This window comes from Rhinolophus hipposideros (genome assembly GCF_964194185.1).
Source record: "Rhinolophus hipposideros genome assembly, chromosome: 20".
Lineage (NCBI taxonomy): Eukaryota > Metazoa > Chordata > Mammalia > Chiroptera > Rhinolophidae > Rhinolophus > Rhinolophus hipposideros.
The window spans coordinates 49390613-49415848 of NC_138066.1; the positions used below are offsets into that span (position 1 = coordinate 49390613).

The 25236-nt window shown below is 42.1% G+C and overlaps 1 protein-coding gene across 1 annotated transcript; it reads right to left on the reverse strand.

Moving 5' to 3' along the window:
* Positions 1-204: 204 nt before the first annotated feature.
* On the reverse strand, positions 205-25140 carry PRPSAP1 (phosphoribosyl pyrophosphate synthetase associated protein 1). Its single transcript, XM_081029997.1, has 10 exons — positions 24434-25140; positions 21508-21560; positions 19887-19953; positions 11173-11345; positions 8850-8965; positions 8341-8396; positions 7055-7200; positions 2354-2424; positions 1490-1636; positions 205-949 (listed from the first exon to the last, which is right to left on the reverse strand). The coding sequence occupies exons 1-10, from the start codon at positions 24601-24603 to the stop codon at positions 791-793; spliced, it is 1158 nt and encodes a 385-aa protein (XP_080886123.1). The 5' UTR covers positions 24604-25140; the 3' UTR covers positions 205-790.
* Between the last annotated feature and the right edge of the window lie 96 nt (positions 25141-25236).

Sequence of the window (25236 nt, forward strand, 5' to 3'; positions counted from 1 at the left end):
TCATGTACCATTCAACAAGGAGTGCACTGCAATGCCTAGAAAGGGGTGGAACCTGCAGAATGAGACTCAGGTCTAAGGTTTGGGACCAGCCTTGGACCTAACCCACCCTTCAAAGTATTCCCTTGTCTTCTACAGAGTACAGACAGAATTTCGTCACCGTGAAGCTGGACAGTGGGCAGCTCTGCAATGCAGTGAAGAGACAAGCAAGACAACAAATTCTTTTATTTGTACTTTCAGAGAGCATCGCAGACACCTAGAGGGAGGGTGTTATTCTCTAATATGACGTCCTTGCTAGGGAGCAACGCTACAAATGCTTCATCGTTCAGTGGTGGTAGGCACATCAGTTTCTCAGAGAAAAATAGGGTTCTTTAGAAAAGATTTACATGAACATGCCTAAGGAGAGGACAACTGGAATGGAAACAGTGCCAGGGCCTCAGCTTTCCCAACCAAGTTCAACATTCACACACACGTTTCCCTGCAGCTGAAACGGAACATTATAGAGTTAAAACTTTATCTGCCTTTAACTCCTTTTTAGCCTCAAAAGATTTTCAGATTCTTTTCAGGAAAGTGTCTGTAACTTGTTGAAGGAATAGGATGATGAGGGCAGACATTGAAGGCCATTTATCCATTAGCTTTGTCTCCCTCTTGACTATCTTAATGCCTCCTACCTACCAGACTTGGTGAGAGAGACTATCTGACTCCCTGGAAAGGAAACACTGTGTACATAATTGATGGCACTGCTTTTTACATGTTGTCCTTAGGAGTTCCAAGGTCAAGGCAACCGTGAAAGCTAGTCATCAACAGTGATGTTCCGGAAAAGATACGCCATGGACTCTCCATTGTGGATTCTCCGAATTGCTTCAGAAAGAATCAGACTGATATCCACAGTCTTTATCTTGGGACACTGCAGCTTCTGCACCTCGTGAGGGACAGTATTCGTCACCACCACCTAGTCATGGCAGCAATGGAAAATAAATACTGTTACTGACGTGGTCCCCTACATGGTCACTCAGAAAAGCTTACCCAACATTCAGTACCTACAGCTCAAGTTCCAACCTGCTAAGCCTTATTGTACTGAGTACAGTTTTTACAAAGTAAACCAACTTTACACAAGGGAAAGGTTTCATGGTTCAACATGTAAGATTAGGAATGTCATGGCCTTGTTTCGTATGCAGAAATGACAGGGTACACCTCAGCACTGCATAAACCTTTCATATTGTTGGGGAAGAACTCAAATCTTGAGAGAAACACTATTTAGTATAAAATTATACTGAAATTCAAAATATAGTGAAATACATAAAGCAAATTTTCATGAAAGCAGACATATATTCCTAAATATGTATCTGCCACAACAAATGGCTAGCCAGCGAAAGCACTCTTTCATAGGTCCTCTAGAGAGGGGGTAAGCCATAGTGACTGAGTCATTTTATTATTCCCAGAGAAGAGAGCAGCAATCTTGACTTGAGCCAGGTGCTCCAGGCAGACTGACCTCATCGATGGAGGACTCCTCAATCAGGCGGGGAGCCTCTGCAGACAGGATCCCATGAGTGGCCATGACATAGATCTTGTAAGCGCCTCTCTCTTTCAGGATCTCAGCAGCAGCAACGAAACTTTCCACGTCATCAATAATGTCATCCTGAGAAGAGACCAAAGTGAGTGTGAAGGAGCGACCCTCCACACACCTCTCTGCTCTTCTCCACACCTGTTTCAGAGGATATCAGAGCTATCTGCCTGGGTCAAAGGTCGAGTACCCAGCAATGGGGACAGAAGTGCACGGACTGTACTATGCATGGCTGTCAGTGCAGCTACAGTTTAGGACTGCCACGACTCATCTCCTTGTTTCAGGTTTCAGATTAATCCTGCAGAGCCAGTGTCCCATTTACTTTTTTCCAAGAGAGAGTTAAATGAGAGGAACAAAGAATTGAAGAGAGCCATTACGAAGCACGATCCTGTGGCCCAGCAAAGGCATTTAGAGCTGGGAGCAAACACATCATGTTAAAGCACGAAGAATGAGACATTTGTTCTCATTAGTAAAAACGGAACAGCTCATCTTTAGTTCATCTCATGGCTCTAATGCTCACGGTTGAGTAGTTGGCTGGTTGGATGGAACTTACAGCCCTTAAGACAAAGGTTACTTATGGGAGTTACTGTGCTCTTTCTACACCTGTAGGTTATAATAATCCCTGTTCATCTATAGAAAAATTTCTGCTTGTCCTAAGGGAGTCTGGGTGAGAACGGATAGATGGATCCATTGAAATCTATCATCGTTACTGGAAAAACAATCCATAGCTGCATAACCTACTCAGAGCCAGTAGTGTCATCTTTGCACATGAAGGAAGACACGTGACCATACCACTATGATTGCGATGCTCCCTCCAACATCTCCGACTACAGTTATTGGGGGCTTCTCTTTGGCCATCATCACTAGCAAAACAAAACAAATGACAAGACCCCAATCAGTCATGCATCACTGAGTAAATGTGATCACAACCTCATTCCCTGCCTGGAAGTGGTGGCAAAACCACTGCAGACCAAAAAAAAAAAAAAAAAGAAGAAGAAGAAGAAGAAGAAGCAGATTTCTCTACAATGACCCCGGGCTCTGTCAGAAAGACTGTCTAAAGCAGCGCTGTCCAATAGGAAAGAAGGAGAGACAAATGTAATTTTACATTTTCTAGTAGCCACGTTAAAAAGTAAAAACACATAGGTGAAATGAATAGATTTTATTTTACCTAATTACCTAATATTTCCAAAATATGACGTTAATATGGAATTAATATGCAAATTTATTAGAAATGTTTTACATTTTTTCATACCAAGTCTTCAATATTTGGTGTGCATATGACACATACAGCACTTCGCAGCTGAGACCAGCCAAGTTTCAAGAGTACAAAAGCCATGTGTGACTATCAGCCACCAGTCTTTAGACAGAGCAGGTCTGAAGATGGAGAAGCAAAGAGAGGGAGACCCCACCTACACAGAAAGGCAGGAGCAATGCCACTCAGAATAGAAACATCCAATTCTGAGACTGACAAATAAATGCAAAATGAATGCCACTCTGTAGAAAATCAAACAGAGAAAGGCTGCCACATAAAGAGCTGGCATTTTGTTTTCTTCCAAAGTAACCTTATTTGGACAACGTAATCTTATTATCAGATAACTACACCATTGACATAATCAGAGTTTCCTGAAAATAAGGAACTAGAAAACAATAACTAAGAGTCCATTATCCTTTCCTGATTTAATTAGTCCTGAAGAGGCTTCTTATCTCACTACAAAAGTTATACTTGGAAAAGGTCTATCAGTGCACAAAACAAACTACAGGATAGAGAAGGGAAAAGAGAACTCACCCTCAAAAGGAGGTTAGGGGAAAACAAAACACAACATTTCAGAAGAATAGGCTAAGGATTCTACTTTTTTGGAAAGCTTTTTACTATTAAATATTTATTAAATTAGTGGTGGGTGAGGGAGAAGAGACTACAATTCAGGGTAATTATATAGTTTAGTAATTATCAGCAAACCATCCACTTTGCTGATTCCTATCTATAAGCACTGTAAACCTCAGAGAACAAGCGTGCCTTTCTGTATACCAGCAAATTAGCTGAGCTGAAAATTCAGCACTATTTTACTGGCAAATTTCAATACACATTTCCTGCTTTCCCACCCCAGAAACAAGAGCCATTTCTTGAATTTGGAATCAAAAAGGCTCTGCATTCAAATATCACCAAAGGGAAGAAAATAAATCACCAAACATTAGGAAAAGCTTCCTCAAATTCTGTCTTTAAATTAAACCTTGTAGGTAAGTGGTTGTGTTAACCTACCCACTTCTTAAGAGATGCAATCCCTTTTGTTGACCATTTTCTTCTGTATAAAAGGAAAAAGATTGCAAGCCAATATCCCTCACCAAAGATCAATAGAAATTAAGCTGTAGTTTGATGCTGAAAACATGTCACAATACTCTTGTCTACTTTCCTCTAAGCCTACCTCTCCCAAAAACCTTTTGTCAGTCTGTAATGAGAAACACAGGCATATAGCTAGGATGGATGGAGGCTTAAAAGGCTTTAAAAAAGCAAGCCTTTCTCCTATGCTCAATCCCGACTTAAAACTGGCTTTAGGATCTGGATAAAACTGAACACATAATTTGGCGGCTACTAAAAAACAAAGACAGACTTTATAATAGGGTCAAGGGAAAAACAAATAGTACCTGATAGGCTTTGAAAAAAAAAATGCCAAAGATTTTCCAATAGCTTGCCCAGAAAGTAAAACACCAAAACATTAAAATTTTCAGCAAAAGTAATGTATGTAACTTCAGGTGAAGGATCAAGGTGCTTCAACTACCCTGTGCGTAAGGTTCTGCTCTCTTTCTCCATTTTGTCAAACAAAACCCAGACTATTTAAGAATCAAATGAATTGGGCACCGTGACTGCGGGCAGAAATCAATGTTAAAATTCTACCAATTTACTGTAGTAAAAATGTCAATTTATCAAATGATTTCCAATATTCTTATGAAGTAGAAAGTTGGCACTTTCCAAGTAAAATAATGCTACATTAACAACCATCCTTAGATTTCACACACACACACACTTTTTAAAAACTCTTTCCCTGGAGTCAATTAACCAAACTTTTCTTTCCTAAAATAAAGAGCAAAGAAAGACTACAGAGAATATTCATTCTTTACTCATTTTGATCTTAGTCTATTTCTAGTTCAATGGAATATCAAACTTGATCAACAAACTGACATTAAAAAGAGATATAAGAAATAAAATCAGGTCTCCAGCAGAACTAGACTGAAATTATTTTCAAGCTCATAACTCTCCATGCAAACAAGTCAAAATTTACATTTAACAGATGCTCAAAGATAGCTAATTCTCTTTTTCACTTTAGTGGTGAAAAACATTCTTCTCTTACAAAATTAACAAGCCAGGAAAAATCAAGCCAGACAAGGTGACTTCCTCTCATTTCTGTAATCCAAACTCTTAATTTTCACCATTGTGGCAAACACGGAGCAGAGTTGAGGGGAACCACTGACAATCTTTTCAAATTCATTAGCAGCCCTTTCCATGACAGAGATATGGATTCTCTCTTATGAAACAAATGTACAACTTCACTTTTAACAAATTACTCTAAAACAGGGTGTCTCCACCTCAGCACTGACATTTTGGCCTGCATCACTGTGACACTGAAGGAATGTTCAGCAGCATCTCTGGCCTCCACTCACTCGATGCCAGCAGCACTCTACCTGCCCCCTGGTTGAGACAACCAGAAATGTCTCCAGACATTGCCAAAATCCTCTGGGGGGGTGGGGCAGGGAGGTGGCAAAATCACCCTCAGTTGAGAACTACTACAGCTCCAAAAGAACGGCTTCCAGGAAGATAAAACAGTTCATCTTTCTAAAAGATGCAGAGACCCTGAGGGTGAATATTTGCTTTCCTTTGGCCTTGTCCGAACATTCTAATATTTTCCTCTTCGTTGCTATTAAATAAACTGTAAAAACATAACTGATAAAGAGATATAAAGCCTATTTAATTTGGAAGGTACAATTACACGTACAAGAAATATTTTTTCAGGATTCTTTTGACTAAATCTATAAAAGAGAATCATAAAAAATGATCCTGCGGCAACTGTAAAAGTTGTAATATATGATACACAAGATGACTGGGAGGAGAAAACACTGTTATAATCATAAGTAGCAAAGCAACATTCCCAGAATAGAGAATCTCACCATATTAAAATATTTTACTTCTTGGAATTTATCCTACAAATACATTCGGTCACTTACAAAAGAACATAAGTCAAGGTTAGTCATAGGTAGTGGTAATTGAGTGGACACTCTGAAGCCCAAATCTTCACACTAAACCAATTGGGCTAATTCTGGGGCTAAGAAAGGACAAGATGAACATGGAACATCTAGTTGTACCAGAAAGTAAGGAAGTATCAAAAGATGATAGGGACATGCCAAAAGAACATAGGAGGCAACTTAAAGGAGCTCTTTTTAGCCAAGTCTGTGACAATTGAGCATTAAAATAAATAGTAGCAATGGATTGTAACACACTGAATAAAATAAGAGTCTATGACTCCATACTCATATAAATAAATAGATACTTAGGGAAGAAGGGGAATTAGAAAAATCAACATTTGACAATAATTACAGTAATAACGGATTCAACCTAATCATGAGGAAACAAACAAGCCCCAGTTAAGGAATATTCTACAAAATAACTGGCCTGTCCTCTTCAAAAGTATCAAGGTCATAAGAAACAAAGAACAGAGGAGCCTTTCCAGATTAAATGAGACTAAAGAGAAATGACAACTGAGTGCAATGTGTGATCTTATATTGGGTCCTAGTCCAGAAAAAAACTATTTTCTTTTGCTCCAAAGGACATCGATGGGACAACTGGCAAAATCTGAATAAGGCCTGACAATAGTATTATAACAATGTTAGTTTCCTGAGGCTGATAATTATAAACAATTAGAATGCTTACACCTTAGATAGGAGCCTGTCTGAAATACCCTGTCTGAGGTGTAACCATTCTAATGTTTTTCCACTTTGTTAATGTCTGTATGTTTCTGAGACATGGCAAATAGAAACATATTTAAAAAAAACACAAAACTCCTTCCTCTGAAAAGCATAATGTATTTTCCAGTATTGAATGCTGGTTATTGCCACTCAAAAATTCCATGGAGATAAGCACAAGTCTGTCAGGTCCAAGGGTTATATTACTAACACAAGTGCTAAAAGTTACCTAAATCAAAGGTTTCTATCACCCACTGTACCAAAGTAAAAAACCTTAAGATTTCACAATGTGACACATGCAACTTTTGTACTAAAGCTAAAATTATTAAATTATTTCACACTCTCTGAATGCTGAGTGCTACCCAGTTAAGTGCAGCTGTCCTCTGCCGATGTACATTAAAGGGAAAATCAATGCAATACCATTCAATTATTTTAAAATACCAAGACAGCATACAGCCACACAAGTATTAATTCCTAGCCATTCATATTATTCAAAACTTGCTTCAATTTACAAATAAAATGAAAACACAGAGCCAGTCTTACATGGCAACTCCAGGCCCGGGTGGACAGTAGCATTTTTGACCATTGGGGGAGAATGACGACCGTCATCCATGTCCAGCTCTGCACACTGAGCTTCTCCATGGATCACGGCTAAACCCAGGCGGAGTCTCTCAGCATATGACTGGGCCCTAAGAGAAAAACGAAGGGGAATGGTGAAATTCATGGGAAGAAAGCCCAAGCGTCACTATTCCGTCACTTTATCAATCATAAATTAAAAATATCATTCAACCTTTTGGAGACATAAAAAGGGATTATCTATATAAATCAGAATGTGGGACCCAGGCTGGAATGTAAATGCCTCAAGAAGCACGAGTTGAGATGTGGGCTAGTACCTGATTCTAGATAATTTTGGTGCTACCTTTTGTGCAATATTCTAACACTCATCTTCAGAAGAAAGAACTTTGTTCAAAAAGGTCTCCCAAAAACCATTGCCTGAAAAGTGCTTATGGCCCTTCTGTTTTCCTTTTCCTGAGAACTTGAAGGAAGAATTTCATTTTCTCCCAGAAGAAAACTGAGTACCGTATTTTGTCATGTAGGCATATGATACGTACTTTTTTGCCCAAATTTGTAAGGGAAAAATAAGGATGGGCATTATACGTGGGTAGTACTAATTCTGTATCTTTATATAAATGTTTGTAATTCTTTTATTTAGGCTTATGAGTTGAAAGTGTAACTCTAGAAATCAATAACATATCTGTATGCAAAATAATACCCTGGAATATGATAATTGGTTTTGTTGAAGTTATTTACAATGAACTTGCAATGACGCAGAGTTCTTGGCCTTCTATGATGTATAAATATCGTAAATTTGTTACCGGTATCTAAAATTTCTTATCCTCTGTATCTGTTCCTGTGTTTTGTAATTATTTGTTACATAAAATTTCTTGCACCATAATGTGTTAAAAAATAAGTGCTAAAATTCCTTTATGATACAAAAAACAAGTACCTAAATGTAAACAAATACAAATTTGAATGAAAAAATTAAAATGAAAGATTTTTTTCCCCCTGAAAATTTGGGCCAAAAATGTCGGTGTGCATTATACACAGGAGCACATTATACCTGGTAAAATGCGGTAATTCAGGGAAGCACCTGTGTTGTTTGGAGACCGGAGGTAAAGCTGTGGTGTCGGATGTGACACGGCTGTGGGGAAAGCTCAAGCAAATGAGCTCCCACAGGCTGCACTACGACAGACCCTGGGTCCCCAAACTGCTCATTCTGCCTTCAGAAAGCACTCACAGGCATTTTTATAAGTGTCTGGCTTATTTACCTTTTTGCAGCATCAGGAGACTTAGCTACAATGACTGCATTTCGGTAATTTGGAATCTAGATTTGAAGGGAAAATAAGAAAATATTGAAACGTTATCAAAAAATAACACCTGGACACAGGTGTTATACTTTTTCCTCTTAAAACAATGATCCATACTAGCAATTAAGTATCCTAGAACATCATTCACATATCTTAGAATTTTAACACTTCTCAATGAACATCATTGCAAAAGTACTGCTACACCAAGAAGATTAAAAAAATAATTCATTCCTAAAACCTTCATTTTAGAAAACATAAGTGAATTGCTAACGATACTTAGATACCATTTTTAATGTCTTTGAAATACACGATCCCCCATGCCTAAATGCTGACCCTATCTGGCTGCCTCGGCATTAAGACTTAAGAGAAAAATCACTTGATGGGCCTTTCAATGTTGAAATCTGATACCAGAGAAAAACTACATGGGATCTCTTTTGAGGACAATGGGGTATTTGCTGGTGGCTCCTCACTTCTTCCTGGATATACTGAAGCAGGAAAGGTGAGGCTCTAAGGTTGTCCACGGGAAAGCTGAAAAAGCCTTGTATTTCCTTTTGATGAAGATCCATAGTGATAATGTGAGTTAAACCTGAAATTTTAAAACAAAAAATTACAAAGTTCACCCCTACAAGTAAATGGCTACAGTGGACACAAACTAGATGCCCAACTCCTGTTTCCTAACAGAAGGCTGAAGGCAGGGGGTATTGTTAATAAGCACATACACTACAGACTTTATACGCTACAGACTTTATTTGTAACCTTAACAAAACTTAATGATTAAAGGAGCCTATCACTTTCCACATGGACAACGAACTGAAGCTGAGAAAAAAGCACTCTCCTCTACTGTGATTATTAGCTTTGTCCTCAAAATTGAGAAAAGAAAATACAGGCAGAAGAAAGATGTGAAGATGGAATTAATAAACACCGAAACTAAAATAGATGGAAAAAATAGTAAGGTAAGGCCTTGATTAAAGAATCTAAGAAGAAATGTTAAAGAACTGTGGCCAAGGCAGAAGGAGTAAGAAAGCAAAAGCCAAGTCATACGCATATTAGATGAAAAGGAGCTCATATAACACAAAGATAAGATATTGAAGAGTTTAGATCAATTCCTTTGGATCATAAAAGAATAGGTCAAGAAATATATTCTTACAGAAAAACAAAGAAGACAGACTTTTAGAATCAATAGTATTAAACAAAAAAAGAGGTACATATATAAATACACCGCAAATAGCCAAAGGTCACAGCAAAAGTTCCAGACCAAAGAACCAGTATTACTTGTTCTTTACAAAAACATTATACATTTTCAGAGAGAAAAGGAATTCAAATGTTTCCAAGGACTCAAATATATATTAGAGTTCTTAAATACACATCAGGCAAATAAAATTCCAAAGACTGTAAAGTGTTATTTCATTTGATTCACAGGCCAGAAAGTATGTCACTGCTACAAAAACACACAGAATAAAAGCAATGAAAATGAACTGCTATACAGAAAGACAATCAGGGAGGGGGGAAAAAGAGTATATAAGCTAAAGAAATCGTATTTTTTTAAAAATCCAGTTTGCTCCAATTCAAAAATCAGTATGCACTCCTATGTTTATTGCAGCACTTTACACAATAGCCAAGATATGGAAACAACCGAAATGCCCATCGGTAGATGACTGGATTAAGAAGCTGTGGTACATTTATACAATGGAGTATTACGCAGCCATAAAGAAGAAAGAAATCTTATCATTTGCAACAACATGGATGGATCTAGAGAACATTATGTTAAGTGAAATAAGTCAGAAAGAGAAACACAAGTACCATATGATCTCACTTATATGCAGAATCTAAAGAAAAGAATATGTGAATGAACTAATCAGAGACAGTTTTGAGGACACAAAGAAAAAACCGAGAGTGGTTAGATGGGCGGGGGCGGGGGGGGGTGGAGTTGGGGAGAAGGGGAAAGGTGAAGGGATTGGGAGGCGGCTGGTGGCCGCAAGATGGCCTCAGGGTTTTCTGGAAATTAATTTGAGGAACTTATTCAATAATGTTGTAGGGGTTTTGTTGGGTATCCGATGGGCATGCGTCCTATTTGGGAGACCACCTCAGGGATGGTGTGGATGCCTGATCGTGGCGTTGTGCACCAGAGGCTAAACATGAATGAATGCCAACTGTAATTTTATGTGTGTGATGTGATGGCTGGGTGTGAGGTGGGAGGGATGGTGGGTGGGAGGAGGGGGGTTCACAGTGTGAGGGATGTAGATGGTGGGCGTCTAAGTATTACCTTGTCTTGTACACCTGAAACTAATAAAAACTAAATAAATAAATAAAAATAAAAAAATAAATAGAAAGTATGGGCACATGAAGTATGGGCACATGAAGAAAAAAAAAAGAAAAAAATCCAGCTTGCACATTATATACATAAATAGAATTTAGCTAACTAAGGCGAATACATAAAACTAGGCCTGAAGCTCAAAAAAATCACATACGAATGCCAAGATCGCCAGTTAAAATTTAATGATGATAAGATGAAATGTAAAGGAAGTAAAGAGAATGCTGAAAAGGCCAAGATTAGAGAAGAGCAGAAAACACTGAAGCAGATACTGTCACTCTAAAAGAAGCAGAAGAGAAAAAAAGAATTTATACCTGAGCTCACATATCCCTAACCACACTACGCAACAGGAAACAACAAAAAGTAGTTAGTGAACAGCGTTTAGAGGAAACAGGTCCCCAACTAGATCAGTGATGGATACTCCTGAGTGAGGACGAGACCTACATAATAGCGCGGATCCCAGAGTCCTCGTCCCCACTCACCTGCTTTCGCCAGCATAGACGCCAGGAGCTTGCACACAATGGAGCCCCTCTTCCTCATCTTGCTTTGCTTGCTGTAGGGGAAATAAGGGATGACTCCGATAATATTCCTGGCACAGGAAGTCTTCAGTGCGTAAGCCATGATCAGTAACTCCATCACAGCTGTATTCACATCTCTGCAACAGTGAAAGTTCGTATTTTTGGATTAATTTCATTTACTAGCCCCTAGAAAAGATCTCAACCTTAACATGAACTGCTATGATGGGTTTTAGAGACATTTTATCTCCATACTAGCATGTGATGGCATCTCACATACAGGCGAAAGCGTATCAACTCTTCTTTTTAGCTGCGTAAACTCTGGTTTTCCACTGTGGTTACCTAAATCCACAGCTCAGTTATCCACTCTGACCTCTGCCTAGATCTGGTCAGGGACACGGTCACTGGAGTGGCATGCGAAGCAGACATCAACTGCTGGTGACCAGAGTTCCCTAGCACCTGTGGGAACCATCCCAGGAATTCAGACTCGGACAGGGCTGGCTTAAAACCTTTCACCAAAAAAGATACAGGCCTGGGGTGTGACTCCCCACCATGACCTGACTTATCACAGCAGCCCTTTTTCGTCCACAATACTTCCAATGCAATAATGTCCCAAGTTAGGCATCAGAAGGTCAGAGAACATACAATCTTTTGGTATTAACAGGACATAACACTTATCAAACACTTCCACGGTACCTAGGAATTCATAATACTCGGTCCATTTTAGTTCATTCATCCACTGAACAAATATTTACTGAGCAACTTGAGTGAGGCCCTGTATTAGGTGGGGGAGATAAAATGGTAAACAAGCTGACCACATCTTAGGGGAATGCTGGAGACCCACACTGAATCACTCTTTGCTAAGCATTTGTCCCAGGAAGGAGCATGACCAACTCATGTAAGAATATTCCCCTTCCCAAACACTTTTACACTTTATTCCCTTCCCACATCAGATCACCTAAACTGATGACTTATGGGCTCTGAAAGTTAAGCTGGAAGCTGGAATAGTACCTGGAGGGCAGTATGTAAATAACTCAGGAGTCCATATCTACACTAAACACCAGGCGTCATGTGTACTACAGCAAACGTCCTCTTCCATATATAGACTGCTTGTCAACCTTAGATAGAATGAGAGCTTCCTTAACCTTCCACTTGTGTGCTATGCTCCACTGGACAGGCTTCTGACAGCAGGTCCCTCCCAATGCCGACAATATGTTCAGAGTTGAAGTCAATAGAAAAGATTCTGGAAGACTCTGTCTGGGTAGTGGGTTTTCAGCTGGCATTGGAATAGCATTTATAATACACAACCATGATACATTGAGGTTTGGATAGCACACCACGACGGTGGCCCAGAAAGTAAGACGTCAATGCAACAAGAACAATTCTGGAGGAGCCCTGACTTCAGAGTTATTTTTCTTCCATTAATTACTAATTTCTCCCTTGAGGTTACTATTTTCCACTTTTTCTTCTTCCTAAGACTTATGCCAAGAGGTTCAACACCCTCCAGCTCAAGGCTAACGAAAGCCTCCCACGTCCCACCCCTTATTGGCCAGGAACGCCACAAAAGGGCCTTTGTCACCCTGGCTTTCCCCATTCACTGAGGGACATTGGACAAATTGGACAGCAGGCGGTTCCTATGTGGACCGGCTGGGTGAAGAAAAACTGGCTGGCAGTCTCTGCTTTATCTGTTCCCTAAGACTGTTCCAAGTACATCCTGGCTTGTTCTTGGTCTTTGTATCTAAGTAGGACACTCTTAATTGTTTACCAACTATTTTTCTTTTCCCTAAGATAATCACAGCCTACATTAAACTTGGTCCTTTCTGCTGTCTCCTTTTCAACAGGCAAAAAGGAATGTGAGGTGAGGAAACAGACATGTCCTATATATGTCAATTAAGCTGCCTGGAACTGCAACTGGCCAACGCCATAGATGGTAACGAGAACATGGCTATGAGGTTCGACTTACCCCACCCCCATCTCCAACAATCATTCATCTGCAGCAAATAAGTGATAAATGTGCTTTTGGTGAGTCTTCTTATGTGACATGAACATACTAGAGCTTGTAACATAAACACAAAAATTTTCCTTCAAAAAATAGTTTGTAAGCTTCATTTCTATTTTACTTAGTTCCATCGCTCAGTATTTAAAAGCTCCTTGAGTACCACACTGTGTTCTGACTTATAATAAATACATATGTGGTCTTCTTTCCTATTTCTGGCACAGAGCACCTAAAACCCCTGGAATTTCCTACATGATGAGAGCAATAAAGGTTTTTTATGTTAATGAGGTGACTTTTGGACTGCACCTAGGATGGGGGCTGGTTGCCAGGAAGACGAAACATGTGATTGGAGGGTTGGAAATTTCAGCCCCACCCACCTGACCTCTGGGTAGAGGAGAAAGGCTGGAGGTTGAATCAATAATTGCCAATGGCCAATGATGTAATCAAGCATGCCTATGCAATGAAGCCTCCATAAAAACCCAAAAGGAGGCAGTTTAGAGAGCTCCAGGGTTGGTGAACACGTGGAGACGTGGCGTGAGCGGTGCCCTCAGAGGGTGTGGAAGCTCCACGCCCCTTCCCATTACCCCGCCCTCTGCATCTCTTCCATCCAGCTGTTTCTGAGTTACATCCTTTTATAATAAACTGGTAATGTAGTGAGTAAGGTGTTTCTGAGTTCAGTGAGCCACTCTAACAGATTAACTGAACCCAAATAGGGGGTCATTGGAACCTCTGATCAGTTGGTATGTCAGAAGCAAGGTGACAACCTGCACTCGTCATTGGCATCAAGTGGAGGAGGGATAGTCTTGTAGGACTGAGCCTTCACCTGTGGGACCTGAGGCTGTCTCCAGGTAGGTGGTGTCAGAACTGAGTTGAATGGTGTTGGAGAACTGCTCTGTGGTGTGGTGGGAAACTACCCACACACACATCGGAACTGGGTGCAGAAACAGGCACATTTCAATTACTCGGCATAGTTACTTCATTCAGAATGGCTTTTTGCTATTCCCCAAAATTAAATCCATCCTCAACAACCAAAAATGTACTGTTACTGGAGTTGTCAAAAGAAACATGCTGCAAGTTCTGAAAGTGTTTCCAGAAGATGAGTTCCAAAGCTATTCTGAGCAACAACAGCACCAGGAAAAGGTATTCAGTCATGGGCTGCAGAATGACGTTTCCCATAAGATTATAATGGAGCCAAAAAATTCCTGTCGCCTGGTGACTTCATAGCCATCCTAACATGTTTGCGATGCTGGTGTAAACAAACCTACTGCACTATCAGTCGTGTAAAAGTACAGCACATACGATTACAGCAGTCGGCTCTACCACCTGGGTTTGTAGACGTGCCCTCCATGATGTTCGCATGGCAGAATCACCTAACGACGTGTTTCTCAGAACATGTCCCATCGTGAAGTGGCGCCTGACTGTATACTGTATCTCAGGACGTCTGCTCTGAAGGCAATGAGCTCAGCTGAATGTCTAAGCTTCAGTCTGTCTAAAATCAGCCTTATCACCACAGGTAGCACGCCCCCGCTCCACTATAGAAAATTGTGTACAATCTATTCCTTCATCTATACAACTATATATAGCAGATAAGACTAAAACCCCAAATTCTGTGTTCTTTATTTGGTACTAAAGTATTCTGCAGTCAAGCAATAAAAGTACTAGCTCACTGTGGCAAACCCAGTGACCTTTTATATGGGACACACACACACACACACACACACACACCCCCCTCTTGTCCATTCTCCAGTTTTCCTCGTCCATCCCCATCATCCTAAGAGATACAGGAACTACCAAGTGAGGATATTTTTTTTTTTGATACCTACAAACTGAACTACCAAACTGACATTGAAATTGTTAAAGATTTTGCTGACCTTGGTTCCATCATCAATTCAAATGGAGATGGCAGCCAAGAAATCAAGAGAAGGGTGAGACTCGGGAGGGCAGCAATGGAAGAATTAGGGAAAATCTCCAAGAGCAAAGATGTGTCATTACAGACCAAGGCTAAGATCACCCACACCCTCGTCTTCCCAATCACTACATATGAATGTGAAAGATGGACAGTGAAGAAGGCTGGCAGGAAAAAAAACGATTCACTTGAAATATGGTGTTGGAGGAGAGACCACCAGACAGACGAACAAGGGGGTCCTAGAGCAAAGTAAGCCTGAAACATCGCTTGAGGCAAAAATGACAAAACTGAAATTGCCCTGCTTCAGGCATATCACAAGAAGGCCAGGTTCTCTGGAAAAGACAATAATGCTGGGAAAATGGAAGGCAGCAGGAAAAGAGGGAGACCGAATATGAGATGGACTGAGCCATACAAGAAGCCACAGGCAGGAGGCCACATGAGCAGGGCTGTGAGGGCGGGACATTGTGGACGTCACTCATGCAATGGTCCCCAGGAGTTGGAGGCGACTCAACGGCACGTAACACACATACAAAACTGCACCACTGGGAAGACAACTGTGGCTTCTAAACAATCTCAAAGCAAGTACAGTAAGAGAACTGCACCATCTTCAGTAAAATTATTGTCACGGTTCTTCTACAAGATTCACTCTCTGCACAGCAACTCCACGGATGGCTCACTACCTCTTCTTTTGGTCAAATTTTCTAAAACCTTAGGTTCAAATAAATTTAAAAATGCACGTTTGCCAACTAGCCATTAACCAACTCATCTTACCATGCTTATTTTGTCCTTGTCCTGGAAAACCCCTACAGATTGGTGACCCTTCCTTAGTGCAGTTCAATCTAAATCACTGCCCCTAGTAACACTCTAGACTACGCGTGTTAAATATCTATCTTGAGCATTCTTCGTTACCATGAGAGAGCGAACCAAGAATTGTGTAAAGCACAACTGCTTAGTAGTAAGCAAAGGAGACTACCGCATACTGTTCTGAGATCACGAGAGGACAGCGTTGTTAACGGCGAACGTTCTTTGGCCATGTCCTTTTGACTGTGACTTCTGTTTATGACATGTTGAGGGAATTCTGAACTAAAACCAGGAATTTCAAAGTACAGACACAAAGGCAAAGGTCTTTTCCATTTCAGATGAGAGCCAGTGGGAGAGGAAGTAACATCAAGTATTAGGGACTCACTGAGATCTAAGAACAGAAAAGGGGATCACAGTCATTTCATGACGATGGAAATGTACAAAAATTGTATAGCATTCATTAGCATCCACAAGCATTTGAGGAATTAGTGATATAGAAGGTCAAACTCCATTTATTCATTAAGCAAAAGTGTTTTGGGTGCTGGAGGTACAGCAGTAAACAAAGAAAAATCTCTACCTTCATGAAGCTTATATTCTAATGGGGATATGGAAGGAGGCGTGTTATAAAAAAAAAAGGAAATTAAGGAGAGAGTTGTGTGCTGGCACACAACCGACCACAAACAAGGCACCTCCTTTCCTAGAGAAGAGTTCAAAGTCAGAGCTCAAATTCCAAGTTAAGATGCAACCCTGTGAAGTAATGTTAAGATTTCTTTAGATAAACAATTCTTTTGCTGTCATAAATTCATCAAGGGAGAGGAAAGAGACTTTACTAACGAACCCTGCCTTTGCCCTTCGACCCCCCAATTTCCTGTAGGTTCAGTGATAAAGCAGGCCCATCTACGGCTATGGTGCCCGAGGTTCTGCTCTTCTCCACCCCTCAGTAAACTAGTAAAGGGCTCTTGGCAGTCTAGTGGCTAAGCCATGGATCTGGGGTTCCATGAGGCTCTTCCTATGCCCTAAGGAACTCAAGAATTTGAGAGAAAAAAAAGTGATGACACTGCAATAAACCAGGTCAAGGCCAGAAGGCCAGGGAGCAGCCATGGGCAGTGTCAAGGTCCCCTGACCCCATGAATTTACTCCTTGGCAAGCCCCTCAGGTCTTCCCCTCATTTCAAGATGCAATATCAAACAAAACCCTCAGCAAAAAGACCCATCGTTAAGAGGCAAACAACACAAAACCAACAGTGCTGGAGGAGACGTCCATTGGTATGTCCTCCATGGAGGGCAGTACAGAGGTATCTATGGATACTACAAGTATTACAAACGTCTGCCAACGCGGCCACGTCTATCAGTACGACAAATGCATGGATCTGTACAACCAGCAACTTCATTTCTGGGAGTCTGCCTAAGATACGCCCGAAACATGGGCAACATGATGTACACACAGGCTATTCCACGGCGGCACTACTACGTTAGCACAAGACTAGAAACAATCAGATACGTGCCTGGCTGACGCAATATTAGTACACATGTATAATACATTACGAAGCAGCAAAAAGACACGATGAAGAGAACACAACTCCACTCCTGTGGTATTCCTTCCCCAATACACAACCTGAATCCCATCATCACTGTGAAAAATGATATAAACAGAGCCACTTCAAAATGAAATTGGAGCCATCATCCCAGAGGAACTGCCTTGCAGGTCTTATTCCTCAAACCTGTGGAATGTTGGAACTGGGCAAAATAACCTTGGACTGGCCCAAAGCAACACTGTATTCCAAACAACTGTTTGCAAAGCTAACAGGAAAGCACACATTCTGACTGCCAGACTGAAAATTAAAGTCATTCATTAGAATTTGCACCACCATGTGTAGCTAAAGAATAACTCAGCTTATTTGCACAATAAGAAATTCCTTCCTTGGGCCATCACGGTGGCTCAGGTGGTTGGAGCACCGTGCTCCTAACACCGAGGTCGCCACTCCGATTCTCACGTGGACCAGTGAGCTGCGCCCTCTACAGCTAAGATTGTGAACAACGGCTCTCCCTGGAGCTGGGCTGCTGTGTGCTGCCGCAGGCTGCTGTGCTGCCATGGGCTACCGTGTACTGCCAAGGGCAGCCGGCAGCCAGCGTGAGCGGCTGTGGGCCTCTGTGAGCGGCCAGCAGATGACAGGTGACCAACTGTCTCAGCAGGGGGGAGCACAAGGCTCCTAATACCAGCATGGGCCGGGGAGCTGTGTCCTACACAACTAGACTGAGAAACAACAACTTGAACCGGAGTGGGGCGGGGAAAGGCGGAAGAAAGGGGGGGGGCAGAAAGAAATTTCTTCCTTGACTTATTAACACCAATAGAGAATTCCTTCCTTTTATTCATGTAATTATTCCCCTTCCCTTTCTCATAAACACCCCTGCCTTCATCCCCTAATCAGAACACTATGTGGATTTCTGCCTGAAATAGTGCTTCCCAATAGCTACACTTTGGATCTCAATAAAGGCTTGTTGCCTCTCAATTTGGCCTTTTTATTTTTAGGTTAATGTAATGAAATATCTGACAAACCTAAATTGACGAAATAAACTGGCTAAAGTGCCAAAGTTGTGAAAGTCAAGGGAAGACTGAGGAACTGTCCTAGACCGGAGAGGACTGCAGAGGCGTGGCAGCTACGTGCCACTTGAGATTGGGAACCGGCTCCTTGTGCTATGAATGAAGAGCATTACTGGGACAACAGGCAGAGCTTGGGCACAGTCCGACGATTACACGGCAGGTGTAAGTAGGCATTAGCATGTCCACTCTGAGGGCTATATTGGGGTTATGTCCAAGCCAAGCCCTTATTTGTTGGAATCACACACTAAAGTATTGCGGGGTGGGGGGGAGGCCTCAGGTTGACAACTTACTCTCAGATGATAGCACCAGACCTGCAAGTTTTCAGTAAGTCTGTGATGGTTTCAAAGTGAGAATTTTTAAAAGGCAGCTCTTTATGTGCTTTATGTGCTAATATAGTATATTGCTTTATTTTTTAAAAGTTCAGCACAGAGTACATTAGACTCCTTTTGTGTAAAAATTAAGAAAAATACATAAGCAATTGCTTGAATACGCATGGTCTCTGAAAAAAATACATAGGAAACAGAAACAATTGCTGCAGGAAAGTGGGAGATGAGGTGGTTGGGGGCAGAAGGACATGTCTTTATATATTCTTTTAAAAGAAACTAGGCAAATAAAATTAAAATTACTTGCATTTTGGTTTCGAGGAACACGTGAATTATGGAGCCTAACTTTGTATACACATATAAAAAACATAGAGGGAAAAAATAACTATCTAAAGTAGTTATCTCAGAAAGGATTGGGGAGTAGAATGAGGGCTGGGGAAGTTTTATTCTTTGATACACATTTCTATAATGCCTGTATTTTTAGGGATGAACATTGTTTTTATAATCAGAAAAAAAGTATTAAAAAGAAAATACTTAGTATCTACCAGTTATCACTGCAGGGGAATTGTTATATTTGGGTTCAAATCTGTGACCTTGTATCTCCCTCAGACAGAGTTTTCTCATCCCCTCAAAGGAGGCTGTAAAGAGCAGTTTTCTCCTCTCTGTACATTCAGAACACTGGATACTTCTGCTGACCAAATGCGTGGAGGGGTTTTCTCACATCAAGTAATACTTAGGCATCTCCGACACCAGCTGGATGTCCTACAATTCAACTCAATTCTGACACTGTCTCCTTGGAGAATAGCGTCAGATGCTACAGGCTAGACAACACCCCTTCCCCCACTTCGACAACTGCCGAGTCAGGCAACCACCTGTGACTGTGACTGACCCGCCATAAATCAGACGTTCCCGTGATCCCCTCCTCCGGTTCTATTAATTTGCTAGAGCGGCTCCAAGAACTCAGGAACACAGTTTAACATTTATAATTTAAAGAAGAGCAAACTGTTGTTCATATGAAAAGATAATGAATTGTGTCATAAAGTAGTGCTCTTACCTGGGTATGGTCTGTATAATGAAAATATCTTGGCCACGAACAGATTCTTTTATTTCAACTCTTGTTTCTGAAAAATAAAAATGCTCTGTAGTTTTCAGGAAAGCACTTCATGATGCAATAATCAGGCAGCATTTGGAGTAAAGAGGAATCTAAAGCAGCTCTTCACTTAATGCGTCATGACAATTCTGAATAGATCTCAGAATGACATGCACACAGATTTTAAAAAGTCAAGGGGAAAATAAGCCAAAAAGAGACAAGAAGGCAAAAGTGACAAACAGATCTACATAAAATCTCAGGGTCCAAAAAAGAAAGTCTGTCACCAAAATAAAGGCAAGATACTTGGGGTGGCAGCGGGGGGGGGGGGGGGAAGGGAAGAGGGCGGTGGTCTATAGCAAATAAAAAGGCCAAAGGTTACCATCCTTATTATTCTTTCAACAAATGCTGAGGCTCCCTGTGTGCCAGGCCCTGTGCTAGAGTCACGCAGTGGAGGACCTGGACCGAGGGCATGAGGACCAACCCAGGGAGACAATGCAGCAGTGCCGACGGCTGGCAAACTCTTCAGCGCAACGTGCCAGAGAAAGACCAGCCATGATACAGGAGAAGGAGCAGGGGGCTGGGAACAATGGCTGCATTGCAAACTGGAATGTGCAGTGAGGAAGGGAGTATGGGAACAAGCAAAGATGTGGAGACAGAGTGTGCCAAGCACAGGGGTAGTCAGTCAAGCTTCTAAAGTCACCAAGGAAGAAGTTACTAAGTGTGAAAGTTGGAGGAAGGCTATCTGGGGGTTAATTCTAACACACATGGAACTTATATACATCGTGGGAATGTGTGCTTTCATTAAACTCTCATTCCTTTTTGAATACTTTGCTTTATTTTAGATTCCCCAAACATCAATTGTCTTAGTAATTTATCTCCTCAAGCTTCTTATACCATAAATAATTCTACCTCAGGAAGAAAAAAGGAAGCACAGAATCATGAATCCACACTTCCGACTTTGAAAAAATTATTCCATGTTACTTGGTACTAACTTGTCTTTGCAATGAATAAGGGCACTACAACCTGAACTATTTGGCCCCACCAGAAGATTTATAACGCAGCGTTCCTAGGACACTGGCCATCTGCAAAGTGCCTTCGAGTATCATCATTTAATGTCAGAGTTCCCCACGGAAATCCAGAGGGTAGCAAGAACAGGTCACCAACCCAGGTGACAGTACACAAGAGACCTGAGAGAAAAATTTAGAGATGAAAAGAACTGAAGGAGGGTTTTTTAACTAAGTCATCACTATCTAGTATCAGATTGCACTTGGTGCCATTTGATGACCCAAAGAGACAGATAAAAGCGAAAAGTATTTACCAATAGAGCCCAACACAGAAGAAAAAACTTATTCTCTACATCTCTCCTTTTCTCATTCCGAAATGACAGGATGTTTACATTACCTCGGAAAAAGAGGAAATGAGAATTAAAGGAGAACAAAGAAGTCAAGATTTAAAGGGAAGTATAGGATGATGACTTACACCTCTAATGTGAAAAATGTGTCTGTGTTTCATACGAGTAATATCTGCCTTTTAATTAAACACAGTTTAGAGAACAAAAAATGTTTAAGCAATAATTTTAATTTACCTCCATTGGTCTCTTGATATACCACAGATTTCCCCAATTCAGCACCAAGACGCCTGCAGGGGGGGAAAAAAAGACAATTAAGAGAGCTCTTTCTAAAAAAAAAACTCCAGTTCACAGTACCTGTCTAACAAAAAGACTAAAAATAACTAGACTGACATTCTTTCCCAAATAACTATTTAGAAAGTTTAATTCATAAGGAACTGAAAATCCATTGTCCCTGCGGAAGCAGCTTCAAGTGTTCACCATTCTGTAATGAAATGCTTTACTGGAACGAGCCCACAACCAAAGTTAATGTCTAGTTTATTGTTTTATGAGTCATAATTGTCTTGGAAAAGCATCCCTAAACAAATACTTGGTTATGAGCAATAATTCCAAAAACTCAAGCCTCAATTGTCAAAAGCATATAGACTTCAGTGCCATTAACCAAATGCAGTGCGAATCTTGTTTGAATCCCAGTTAGAACAAAGCAAATGTAAAAAGCCCTTTTTGAGACAATCGGGGAAATATGAACAAGGACTGGATACTAGATATTAAGCAATTAAGTGTGTTGTATTTTTGTTGTTTTTTTAGTTGTTATCAGTTAGCATTACCATTTTATGAGTGAAGTGATATGATGTAAAGTTGGAATCTGTTTAAAAATACTCTAGCCAGCAATGGATTATCATTCAGCCTTAAAAAGGAATGAAATTCTGGTACATGCTACAACATGGATGGACCTTGAAGAAAGTATTCTAAGTAAAGGAAGTCAGACACAAAAAGACAAATACAACATGATTCCACTGATAGGCAGAATCTAGAGTAGTCAAATTCACAGACACAAAAAGTAGAACAGAGGTTACCAGGGGCTGGGTAGGGGGAATGGGAAATTAGTGTTTAATGTGGAAAGGGTTTCTGTTTGAGATCATGAAAAAGTTCTGGAAACGGACAGTGGTGATAGTTACACAACACTGTGAATGTACGCGTGCTTAATGCCACTGAATTGTGCACTTTGAAATGGCTAAAATGGTAAATTTTGTTATGTGTGATTTTACCATTAAAAAGCACTCCAGCTCTCCCTCCCCCCAAAAAAGAAGGAAAGCAAGGGATAGGTGGAATAGATGAAACAACATTAACAAAGAGCTGCAAAGTGTGAAAGTTGGATGAAGGATACAGGGGGATCATGGTAACACACATGTAACTTACACATATCCTGGGAATGTAAGACATCTAACTTTTTTAATTGATATGTACATAATGTACATAATTGGTATGTACATAATGTACATAATTGATATGTACATAATGTACATAATCAAAAAAGCTTTCGAATCCCTGCTTGAAGTTTACATCCGAAAAGAATCATGGAAATAAAATATCATAACCTCAGGGGTCAATCTAATCTAAAGATGTTCAAACTCTGCTTTGTGGAAAAACCTTTTTTTCAAATAAAATCGTACTGAGAAATTCAACATATGAAAGAGATAAGAGAAGTAATTACAAATATTTATTATTCACAGTAACTTAAAATCTTTCTGGAACAAAGCAGGGAAGAACCTAACATAAAAACAAAACAGCAAAAACTATTGACATTTTGAATGTGCCCTCCTTCTTTCTGTTTTTTCTCTCAGCAAGGTCAATGTATGGTAACTGTGACCCAAAATAAACAAACACAAGCTTTATATTTAAAATTAGTTATGTCAGTTGGCCTCAAAAAGAAAGACAAATAATCAGGGGTTAGAAACAGAAATTAAGTCGTAAATTGCCCAGGGATTGTTTTTTTCACACTTCTAATCTCGTAACTCCACCTGAAAATAGGTATTACTGAGTAAATCTGACTACAGTTTCCACTTTCTTCTACACGCTTTATTCATCAACTCTGAAAAGCTCCCAGAGGAACTCTAACATAAACTGTTTAAAGCGTGAAAGTGACTTCATGTGTCGAAAGACAGGCTATTAACTTTATGTCTTACATTTGTAAGAAGTTTACTTGGAGGGCTCATAAAGCTCTTCCTTTATGTTGGGGCTCGGGGACCCTCCACAAGAGCCAACTAGAAAAGGCACCATTTAGATAGCCAATGCTTGCTGCACACGGTTTTGTTCGTGCTCAAAATGTTCCTGCCCGATAGATAGAATCATTCTTACTTTACAAATGAAGTTCAGGAAAATCAGGCCTCTGGCCCAGTGCTAGCAAGTGGCAAGGCTGGGCAGGCGTCTCAGCGCTGTGTCAAGGCCACTTGAGCCCACAGGCCTCGTTGGGTTAAAAAGACCAGGAAAGGCACAGCCGTGACTTCAAACGACTGATGCACCTTAAAGCTGGCTTGCAAACTACGGTCAGACCTATCACGTGTATCCCCAGCTCCGACCAGCCTGCTCCCCGGAGTTGCCTTGTTCTCGCGCACCTGGCCACACGTCGGCTGCTGCGGCTGCGCCGTGCGCCCGGAGGGCGGGCCACCTGCCGCCTCCCCACTGCACCCACGCCGTCGGGTGACAACTACCTCCCGGCCTCTGTCTCAGAGGAGGCTTGGGAATGGCCACGACCGGATCCTGAGGTCAACGCCACCTCTGCGAAGCGGAGCAGACCCAGGGCCAGCCGGCCTCCAAGGCGCTCGCTCCGGGGGTTACCGACCCCTCACCACGGCTCTGGGCTGCGGGACTGGGGTGACGGAAGAAGGGCGTGCGGTGCAAGGAACGGGTGGGCGTCGCGGGCATTAGGTCATTCAGAGCCCGCCGTGTAGGGCGGGGGTGGGGATGGGACTGGGACGCCTTCCGTCCCCTCCAAGGGTTCGTCCAGCCCCGAACCAGCAGGATTCTGAGACCTCCTCCCCCGGTGCAGGGCGACCGGACCAGATTACCCTCAGCCGGTGGAGGCCGAGGAGGGGAGGAAGAGCGACGACCCGCGCGCGGGGAGGGCTCCCTCGGGGCGTCCCGGGCCCCGCCCCACCCTTACTCGGTGATGCGCTTGGCCAGCTCGGTGCAGGCGGCCGTGGAGTTGGCGGAGAAGACTCGGTAGCCGGTGCGGGCGGCGTTCATGGCCGGGCGTGCGGCGGGGCTGGCTCGCGGGGCGCGGAAAGCCGAGCACACGGACAGCGGGGGCAGCAGCAGGAGCTTTTTGGGCATCGTCCGGCCCGAGGCGCAGTTACAGCCGCCCCGCGAGGGGCCGCAGCGGGAACGGTTCCGACTGAGGCGGCTGCGAGGCGCGGGGGTCCGGCTGGGGAGGGCGCCGAGAAACCCGGCCCAGCAGGGGAGAGGGCCGAGACCCTCACCCTCCTCGCACCAAAGGCCACAACGAGCTCTGGCGGAATCCGCGCTCCTTGCGACCGGTACCGCAGCCGCCCCAGAGCCAGTGGCGAGGCCGCCGCCCCCTCCGGGGATCTGGGAATTCGAGGCACCGGCTAGAGCGCCCGCAGAGCCGCCATCTCCGATGAGGGCAGGGCGGTGGGCAACACTCTAAAAGCCTGTTCTTCCAGGAAACATCAGGGGTTCTCTCCGCCTCTTGATTGCGTCACTCCCACAGGCGCTGTTCCGCGATCACGTTCTTGGGCCGTGCAGCCTGACTTGATAGTGATCCCAGCCCCCAATTTCCTGCCAGGATCCAAAATGTCGGCCTCAGAGGTGGACGAGCTAGCTCGCCGTCTCTATGATAATACAGCGGTCGCCCGCGAGGCGCATGCGTCCAGCTGGGATGGATTTGAAAAGTGGAGGGCGGGGTTATTCCCCTCTCCTCGCCTGCAGCGCTGAAATTCCCCAGCG

What these genes read in the sequence shown, in the direction of transcription:
- PRPSAP1 (XM_081029997.1), bottom strand. Translation starts at nt 24,603, where the DNA reads ATGCCCAAAAAGCTCCTGCTGCTGCCCCCGCTGTCCGTGTGCTCGGCT. An exon ending in ATATCAAGAGACCAATGGAG is followed by an intron (nt 19,954 to 21,507) that starts GTAAATTAAAAT and finishes TTTATTTTTCAG; the next exon opens with AAACAAGAGTTGAAATAAAA. An exon ending in CCCGGGCCTGGAGTTGCCAT is followed by an intron (nt 2,425 to 7,054) that starts GTAAGACTGGCT and finishes TTGTTTTGCTAG; the next exon opens with TGATGATGGCCAAAGAGAAG.